Source organism: Callithrix jacchus, chromosome 5 (assembly GCF_049354715.1).
Source record: "Callithrix jacchus isolate 240 chromosome 5, calJac240_pri, whole genome shotgun sequence".
NCBI lineage: Eukaryota > Metazoa > Chordata > Mammalia > Primates > Cebidae > Callithrix > Callithrix jacchus.
In genome coordinates this window covers 34,457,031-34,466,515 of record NC_133506.1, presented here as the reverse complement: position 1 = coordinate 34,466,515, position 9,485 = coordinate 34,457,031, and the positions used below count along the sequence as shown (strand labels likewise).

At 48.1% G+C, this 9,485-nt stretch overlaps 1 protein-coding gene across 3 annotated transcripts in view; it reads right to left on the bottom strand.

Moving 5' to 3' along the window:
* Positions 1-4,397: 4,397 nt before the first annotated feature.
* Positions 4,398-9,485, bottom strand: part of DHX35 (DEAH-box helicase 35) — an 80,332-nt gene continuing 75,244 nt past the window's right edge. For all 3 annotated transcript variants that reach the window (XM_078371684.1, XM_035298619.3, XM_078371687.1), the window contains one exon: positions 4,398-5,601. In XM_078371684.1, the coding sequence (XP_078227810.1) occupies positions 5,557-5,601 (45 nt within the window). In that variant the 3' untranslated portion in view covers positions 4,398-5,556. The remainder of the gene's footprint in view (positions 5,602-9,485) is intronic.

Sequence of the window (9,485 nt, the reverse complement as noted above, 5' to 3'; positions counted from 1 at the left end):
GGTGACAGAGCAGGACTCTGTATCAAAACAAACAAACAAAAAAAAAACAGAAATCACGGAAGAGAATACTTATAGAACCACAACAACAAAACTAAATGGGACTTTTTGTACCTAAATGTCCAAAATGAAAGTTAAACAAACAAGCAGAGCATAAAAGAGACCAAGATGTTAACATAAATGTCAAGGAAAACATATTCTTGACGAGCATAAAAAGACACATCTGTGTTCTTTAAAAAAATTTTTTTGGGGGGATGGGAGGAAGGAATCTCACTCTGTCTCAAGGCTGGAGCACAGTGGCACAATCTCGGCTCACTACAATCTCTGCCTCCCGGTTCAAGCAATTCTCCTGCCTCAGCCTCCTGAGTAGCTGGGATTACAGGTGCACGCCACCACATCTGGCTAATTTTTGTATTTTTAGTAGAGTTGAGATTTCACCATGTTGGCCAAGATAGTCTTGATCTCCTGACCTTGTGATCCACCAGCCTCAGCCTCCCAAAGTGCTGGGATTACAGGCGTGAGCCACCGTGCTTCGCCAGCTCTTTTTAAAATTTCATAGTAAAAAGGAAAATCGTGCAGAGGTCTGAGAGGTGGAGAGTAAAGGGGTGAGGCATACCCATGAGGAAAAACAAAAACCAAAGAACAGCAAAGGGAAAACAGTGACAGCAGACACCAAGCAAACCTGACCACACCTGAAAACAGAATAAGCCCAAAACGGGGAAAAGAAAAGCAATCAAGAGAACAAGGCTAAAATAAACAGTCTGAGGGTGACCTGGTACGGGCTTATTAGCCAGCTCATGCTCTTAGGGTCCGGCAGGGCAGAGGCAGAGGCTGATGGCCACAGTGGGGAAGAAGGAAGGATCTCAGGCTACCTTTGGGTTCTATATGGGTCTGCCCATCAGGCTGAGGCTGGCAAAGAGCCTGGCTAAGATGTTTGTACCTGGAGCCACTGATGAGGCCATGGTCAAGAAGCCATGGGCAGTAGCCTGTGCTGGAGGTTCACCTGACTACAGAGATCCTGGGGTACTAAATCCTGCACCTGCACCGCCCCTCCCAGCCTCCCTAGCCTGCTCACTGCCTTCAGGAGAACTCACAAGTGGGAGTGGTGGCCATGTGTGCCAGAGGGCCTGGGGGGAACGCTGCACTGGGAATTCCTTTGGCCGGGCTTAAGCAGGCAAGGAGACAGCCTGTCCCAGCAAGTCCAATGCCACCCAAGAGTGCAAAAGGGAACATCGCCAGGATTCACCAGAGACGTCAGCGTGTCATCCTTGCTTGCTGGAGGGAGCAATGACTGTGAGGACCCAGTGACAAGCCCTCTTCAGACCGCCTGCCTCGCAAACTCCAGCTGGTCACCCACAGTAGGCAGCTGTTACTGCAATTATTTGATTGGCTATTTCCAGTTCCAATGACTCGGGGGCGGGAACAGATTAAACTGACAGGAAATCCTGAGTTCCATCATACTGTTTCATCACAAATTAGAAGGCTGAGGAAAAAATCCAGATGAATCATTGGAGAGCAGAAAATATCTAATCTTACATTGAGGTGAAGAAGAGATATGGGCCTAAGCCCAACTCGAATTCTTCCAGGGGATAGTAATGTCCCCCAGCAGCGCCAAAGTTCACTTGAAACCTGGATGGGTGCTTGGCAGTTCAAATCCACCTCCCAGAGCGATGATCTGGGTGCTGATGCTGCCAGATGCCCTGCCCGGCCCACTCAGTGCAACCCAGTGGTTCCCAGACTTGAGGATTTCATCAACCAGTTTTTGTTGCATCATTTTGAATTTGTTTTCAATTGGGTGGCAGATGAACAACTGTTGACATTTTTCCAAAGAAAACATTAAAAAATAAAACTGCCATCTACTGGCACCATCATTTCCTAAAAGCATCTTGGCACCAAGAAAAGACTAAAGGATGACAGGCCACGGTGGCTCATGCTTGTAATCCCAGCACTTTGGGAGGCTAGTGGGTCACTTGAGGTCAGGAGTTTGAGACCAGCCTGGCCAACACAGCGAAACCCCACCTCTATTAAAAAAAAAAAAAAAAAAAAAAAAAAAAAAAAAAAGGCCAGGCCAGTGGCTCACGCCTACAGCCCCAGAACTTCAAGAGGCTGAGGTGGGCAGATCACCTAAGTGAGGAGTTCAAGACTAGCCTGGCCAACATGGTGAAACCCCATCTCTATTTATAAATAAATAAATATATAAATTAGCTGGGTGTGATGGTAGGTGCTTGTAATCCCAGCTACTTGGGAGGCTGAGGTGGGAGAATCGCTTGAACCTGGAAAGCGGAGGTTGCAGTGAGCCGAAATCATGTTATTGTACTCCAGCCTGGGTGACAGAGCAAGACTCTGTCTCAAAAAAAAAAGTATTTTACAGAGAATAAACTTAAGCTTTACAAAATGCTCATTACTACACATTCCTCATTTTTGCAGGAATAAGGAAAATACACAGTGGGCTGACATTGATGCCTGCTGTCACAACCTGCCTGGGTCAAATCCCAACCCTGTGCATCTGTGTTTTGGGAAAATACATAATAGGGATTGGGCTGGGGTCTAAGCACACTTGTGAAGAAACAAATATATCAGCTTTCACTCAGATCTGACACTCTGATCTCCCAGTTGGGGGCTATCTGTCCCTTGGGCTGCATGTCTTCACATCTTCTAACTCCTGTCCCCAGGATTCCCAAGCCCCACATCATCAGAACCACCTGACATGGGACTTTTGAAACTTACAGCTTCCCAGGCCTCACTGCCAGAGGTCCCATGGCTCCAGGATGAAATCTCATGGTTATCATCCAGCTTTAGGCCCCTTGGCCTCAGCCTCCCTCCCTCAGCCACCCAACCCTCCGTCTGGTCAGCAGCAGATGTCCTTGCTCAGGCTAGGAGATGTCAGCCATACGCTGTCAGTGCCCGGCCCTGGAAAACAGCTGAGAGCAGGTCTGGGGTGCTGGGGACAACCCAGCACTGAATGGCAGGGCCCGGTCCACGAAGCAGGAGTAGCACTGGTAGCAGGCTGCAATGACACCAGGACAAACCAGCAGAGATGAGAGCATGAAGCTGGGGGGCTGGGTAGCTCTCCAAGTTCATGGCCCAAGTAAAATGTGCAGCAATTGGGGGATGGCCAGGGAAGAACATGAGAGTAGTCTGTACGTTCACCAGGAAAGCATCTTGTCATCGGAAAGTCTCTGTGGATACAGCCCTTGCCTTATCAACCCCTACTGGACCTCTGCCATCCCCTGCCACTCTGTCCTTCTCACACACCCAGCCCCATCCTGGTCCACTCATCTGGTTGTTGTTAAGTGTCTCTACCACATCCCTGTGCCATGCACATAGCCTGAGGGCTCAACATTTGCTGGCCAGACTGAGTGGTGTATTGGCTGAGCCAGGGGCTCCCTGTGACAATGTCCAACCCCCAGGGAAACCAGCTGTGGCAGAGAACTGGCAGGGTCTCTGCAAGCCACCAATACAGAAAGCTCCCACCTCTGGGCCTACAGGGCACATGGTGTCCATGCTTTCCAGCACCAGCTTCACCAACTTCTCTTTCTCCTCTCACTTGCCCCAAAAGGAAGACACAGCAGTGCTGTGGGGAATTTCACTAGCAGTATCCGAAGACCTGTGTGGAGCCCAAGGGGACTAATTCTGTGGAACAACTGGGGGACAAAGTCTGTGAAGTACTAGGCCCTGCTGTCACATCTGTGGGCTGACAGTGGGAACAGGGACACAGACCTGTAAGAGACAAAGTCAAAAGCTCTCGTCTCTCTCACCCAGGCTGCACTCCACTCCCTATTGAGTTGTACGGTCCCAGCCTTAACCACCCCTACTGTAAAGGGACCTTCCCATTGGCCCAGGATTTTGCAGTTGCTTTGGACAGCAAGGACCTGTCCCACCCATCACAGACTGTGACATAACACAGAGCACAACACTGGAAAGCATCCCCTGAGGAGGGCTGCCCTGAGAGGTGGAGGGAGAGATGGGAGTCATGGGCTCAGGATAGGCGCCCAGGGGTAGAGGCAGCCTGCAGAGACGGACTTGCCTCTGGGTGCTCCCTCCAGACTGTCTGGCCTCCTGGTGGACTCTGGTCTCTAACCTGAGGGTGTGAACCCTGTAGCTTTCCCCCTTCCACCACCACATAAGCTTATCAGGATCAGCCCCAGTCCTAAAGCCAAACTTGAAAAACTGTTTCTGACCTCTCTACAGGAAGATCCCATCTGGAAACTAGCAAGAATTAGCACCTCTTTGGGACTTCCTCTACAGTTTAATCAGGTCCTAGGGGCACTCAGTCACATCATCTTGCTTTAGGGGCTTCCCTAAATGTATGCCACAGCATTCGGCTTCTTAGTTAATGTCAGGCCCTCACTCCGAACAATTCACTAGAACATGTTAACATACAGACCATGAGAACCAGGTATGGGAGGGAATACATTTACTTTAGGTATAAAGGTTTACTATTATTAACAAGTTAATACTATTATTTACATGTTTATAAAATGGAAATAAAAATGACATACACATTTGGTGCCAAAAGTGGCACATCCAAATTAATATCAGTACAAAAATAAATTTTCAAGCTATGTGTTTTTAAAATAAAGGTTATTGGAACAGTAAGAGGGAAAAAATCTGCATCTGGCCTTGGTGAAATGCAATCATCGTCACAGCAAAGCAGCCTGGGGCAACAAAACCAGTGCCTGCTGGAAGAACTGCCCCCGCGTGCTGTCGCAGTAATAACCAAGCAAACAAAGAAACCAATATACCAGTTATGTTCCTGAGCTACGAAGTTTAGAGCATCTAAACTGTTGTGAATTCCTGCTAAAGAGGAGGCCCTGTGGGATCTGAGCTGATGAACTTTCCTGAGCGCTCAGCTAGTGTGGCACCGGAACCTGGCACTGCACTCTGAGAGGACGCTAAGCCCACTTGTAATCCTCAGCCAAACAAAACAGCACACGGGTCCTCTTTGTCAATCACCAATCCCTTGCAAGGCTCCTGGCTGCAGATAAACAGGGGCAAGGGCTGAGGACAGACAGAAGCCACTGGGTTTGGGAGCCCCTGTGCCCGTCAGACATGCCCCTTGGTGGTTTCGGCAGAGATCGCCAGTGTTTTGTTCTTTCGTAGATACATGCTTGTTCACACCTGGCAACATACCTCATTGGTTACCAGAGCCATGGCCCTAGCAGGGAAAGCAAAGCAGCCCAGCAAACCCTCTGTCTACCCTACATGGTGCTTCGGCCTTCAGTGGCTATCTTTCCTCCTTGTTCCCCACAGAGTTGGCCAGGACTGCGTGCCTGTTGGAAGTGGCATGCTGGGTTAGTGAGAGTGCTGGGTGAGCCTACTCCCACTCTGCCCGCTGCAGCACAGAAGGATGCCTGCCCATGCACAGAGTCCTCCGGGATCCCAGCAAGGATGCAAATGCTGTGGGTAGCAGGAAAGGCTAATGAACAGGCCACAGCCCCTTCAGAGCAGTCGAACATTCCACAGGAGTTGGTGCCAGCTCACCCCGCCTGGGGCCAGGGGCAGCAGCATGGGGGAGAGGACACCAGCAGTCCCTCCAGCCGCAGCTCTGGGATCCTCTCACTGGTCCTGGACCTTGGCCCTTTTGGCTTTCAGGGACAAGTGCTGCAAGAGAAGAGAAGACACTATAGCCGGGGTTGATTAGACAAACCAGACTGCTACATGATCCCCATACGAATGACCACATCAAATCTTCCATCTGGTCCACACCTTCCCGGTAAATGCTGTGCAGCTCATGAAATAGCGTGGAAGAAAAAAGCCCAAGTGGCCCATGAAGAAGCAGACCTTAAGTCAGCCGCCAGCAACCCGAGGCCCAAGCCACCGGGACTGAACCTGATTATACAGCACTCTGCAGAAGCTGTCAAGGAAAGGTTTTCTTTTTGAGACACGGCTCTCCCTCTCTGCCTCAGCCTACAGGACAGCACTGCAGCCAGACACCTGAAAGTGACCTCTCAGGCTGAAAGTGACCTCAAATCTCCAGGAAGTTCCTGACAACAGTCAAGAAAAGGTATTCTCTCTTTAGGAAAAAAGTTCATTTACCAAGCATCTCAACATACCAGGAACCCACACGCCAGGTACCCATGCTCAAGGATGGAGATAAAGACACAGCCCCTGCCACATGGAGGGTACAAGCTTGCTGGGAAGACAGACAGAAAGCACACCTCCTAGTGACACATTTGTTTTTCCAGAAATGTCACTTTCTACCATTATGAATAACATGAAGTACAACATTACAATCACAGGCATCAGATGACAGGATTGGAAGATGAAACTATTTTTTACATTGCAAAGTAAAGCCAAAAGTGGCAGAAATCCTTAAATAGGCCTTTGAGGCAATGTGTGCATATAAGCTTTTAATAAAAGACCTCCCTCCACTCATCAACTGGGATACACCCGACAGCTCATTACTAATCACCAATAACCGAGAGATCCCGAACCGTGCCACCTAACACACAGTAAGCGCCCCACACGAGAATGCCCAGCCGACTCCTCTGCTCCGGGGCCAGTGTACCCATTTCTTAGCACATCCATACAGCCTCACAACATCAAGCTGCATCGCCCCCAGAAAGAACTGCAGGCCCCGGAGGACGTGAACAAAGACACAACGCACCGTCCAGTATGACATGAGAGACAACAGAGTGAATGGGACCCAGGTCTAAATGAGCTACAAGAACTCAGATTTTCTCTCTGCTTACACCTGAGGACCACTACAGGCTCTTGGAAAGGCCAAGTTAAAAGGGTTTTCCCTAATAATGAAGATATCTCTGAGAATAAGGAAAAATAATTAAAAAGACATAAGACAAATCCATGAATAGGTCACCCTGTTCTTCCCCGTTTAGCTCTAGATCTTGCTGAATTTCTCTGAATTCTCTCCTCTCTGCATGTCACCTGGTATGACCCATACAGCTAATGTTAGATATCCACAGCCTTAGCTTGGGGATGGGAGATGACGCCATTGTGCCTGTGGGGCCATTTTTGGTGCTTGTTTCTGGGAAGAATGTTGAATATAAACAGAGCTGACTCTGAACCATTTCAGGCCTCTACACAGAGTGAGAGCAACATTCCAAAAAACAGTGGTGATGGAAAGTCTCCAAAGGTACCAGGAACAGAGCCGCGAATGATCTGTGGGCTGTGGATGGCTGCGAGGCACTGCACTGCATTTAACAAAGGAACATCTACCATACATGGGCAGGCCCTGCACATCTGGAGGTTCTTTGAGAAATTAATCTGCTTTGGACAAGTTAATGGAAGTGCCCTTAGACTATACAGTTAAGAAACGACACAAGTTTTTCTGTGGTTTTAGGACCATCGCTGTACAATGAGGTTGTTGCACAAGGTGATTTCTTTTTTTTTTAAGACGGAATCTCGCTGTGTTGCCCAGGCTGGAGTGCAATGGCGTAATCTCGGCTCACTGCAGCCTCTAACTACTGGGTTCAAGTGATTCTCCAGCCTCAGCCTCCCGAGTGGCTAGGATTAAAGGCACATATCACCACGCCTGGATAATTTTTGTATTTTCAGTAGAGACGGGGTTTCACCACGTTGGGCAGGCTGGTTTCGAACTCTTGGCATCAGGTGATCTGCCCATCTCGGTCTCCCAAAGTGCTGGGATTACAGGCATGAGCCACTGCGCCTGGCTGCACTAGGTGATTTCTAAAGATCCCAGCCTCTCTAAAACTACTCTGATGACGGTGGAAGGGATGGGGGAAAAAAAAGCAATTTAGAAAGAGACAAATGCAGAAATTTGGGCTTGTCTTTTTCTTCAAACTCCTGAATCTATCTGCTCTTTAACTTTGTGGGTTTGACCTAAAGAAACTGGAATTTTGAGCTGAGAAGGGAAAATGACTCAGCTTCTAGGCTAATTCTGTTTCCAAGAGTCTAAATGAATCCAAGACAATTTCAGGCTTGTCCTTCTCTGGGTGTTTGCATCTTCCTACTTTAACGAGCACTTTGGCCACTGCACCATTCCTCTTTCAACCTCTGTTTACCTTTCTGATCCCTTCTCCTGGACTCCCAAAAGTCTGCTGCTTTCCACTTGAGAGGTTTGGAAGGAAAAGACTTTCTTTCACCACAGGTTTATTCTTATCAACCTAATTCAGCAAAGACAACACACTCTGCATTTTTATCAGTCCTTGCAGGCTGATCTTTCTCACTGAAATATCTGAATTGGGATGTGTGAAGAACCATAAAGGTGTGAAATGGTTTTTGTTTGATTAGATAAAAATTAAATATTATAAAATTTTGAAAGGGCAATTTTCTTTGACTTTGGTGGGGCAGGAGAGATGAGGCGATTCTTCCATTTACAGGGTCACAAATTCAAATGTCTCCAAGAGTTGAGCAGACAAGTAAGCAAGTGACGTGGGACTATGGCACCTGGCAATGTCACTGACAGCAGACAGCCCTCCCTAAGCCCCTGTGATGCCACCACGTAGGAACTCAGGCCTAGTGCTACCAGACTAAACATGTCTTTCAAGACAAACCAGAAATTCATGTTTAATATGAAATCTCCCAATTTTTAAATGTGGCAATCAATTCAAGTATCATTTTGAAAACGCTATGTAATCCAATTCTGGCCCTAATGGAGAAAAAGGTTTCAGACTTTCCCTTCTGCTGTAAACTTGGGCAAAATATGTAACGCAAGTATTTTCAGGCCACAAACAGCACAGGGCTGCAATCCTCTTTTAAAAAGGAGCTGGGTATAGTGGCTCACACCTGTAATCCCAGCAATTTGGGATACCAAGACGGGCAGATCACCTGAGGTCAGGAGTTCGAGATCAGCCTGGCCAACATGGCGAAACCCCGTCTCTACTAAAAATACAAAAATTAGCCGGGCATGGTGGCACACCCCTGTAATCCCAGCTACTAGGGAGGCTGAGGCGGGACAATTGCTTGAATTGGCCCGGGGATTGGAGGTTGCAGTGAGTGGAGATCGTGCCACTGCACTCTAGCCAGGGTGACAGAGCAAGACTCTGTCTCAAAAGTAAATAAATAAAAATAAAAAGGGAACTAGTGGGCTTGGTGGCTCACACCTGTAATCCCAGCAACTTGGGAAACCAAGGTAGGAGGACCACTTGAACCCAGGTATTTGAGACCAGCCTGGATAACACAGTGAAACCCATCTCCAAAAAAATTTTTTTAATTAGCTCAGGCCAGGCCTGCTGGCTCATGCCTGTAATTTTGGCACTTTGGGAGGCTGAGGTGAGTGGATCATTTGATGCCAGTAGTTTGAAACCAGCCTGGTCAACATGGTAAAACTGACTCTACTAAAAATACAGAAAAAAAAAAAAAAAGAGTCAGGCATGGTGGCACATGCCTGTAATCCCAACTACATGGGAGGCTGGGGCAGGGGAATCACTTGAATCCGGGAAGTATAGGTTGCAGTGAGCCAAGATCATGCCACTGCACTGAGGCTCTGTCAAAAAAAGTAAAGAAAAGAAAAGAAAATTAGCTGGGCATTGTGGCACTCGCCTGTAGTTCTACCTACTCAGGAG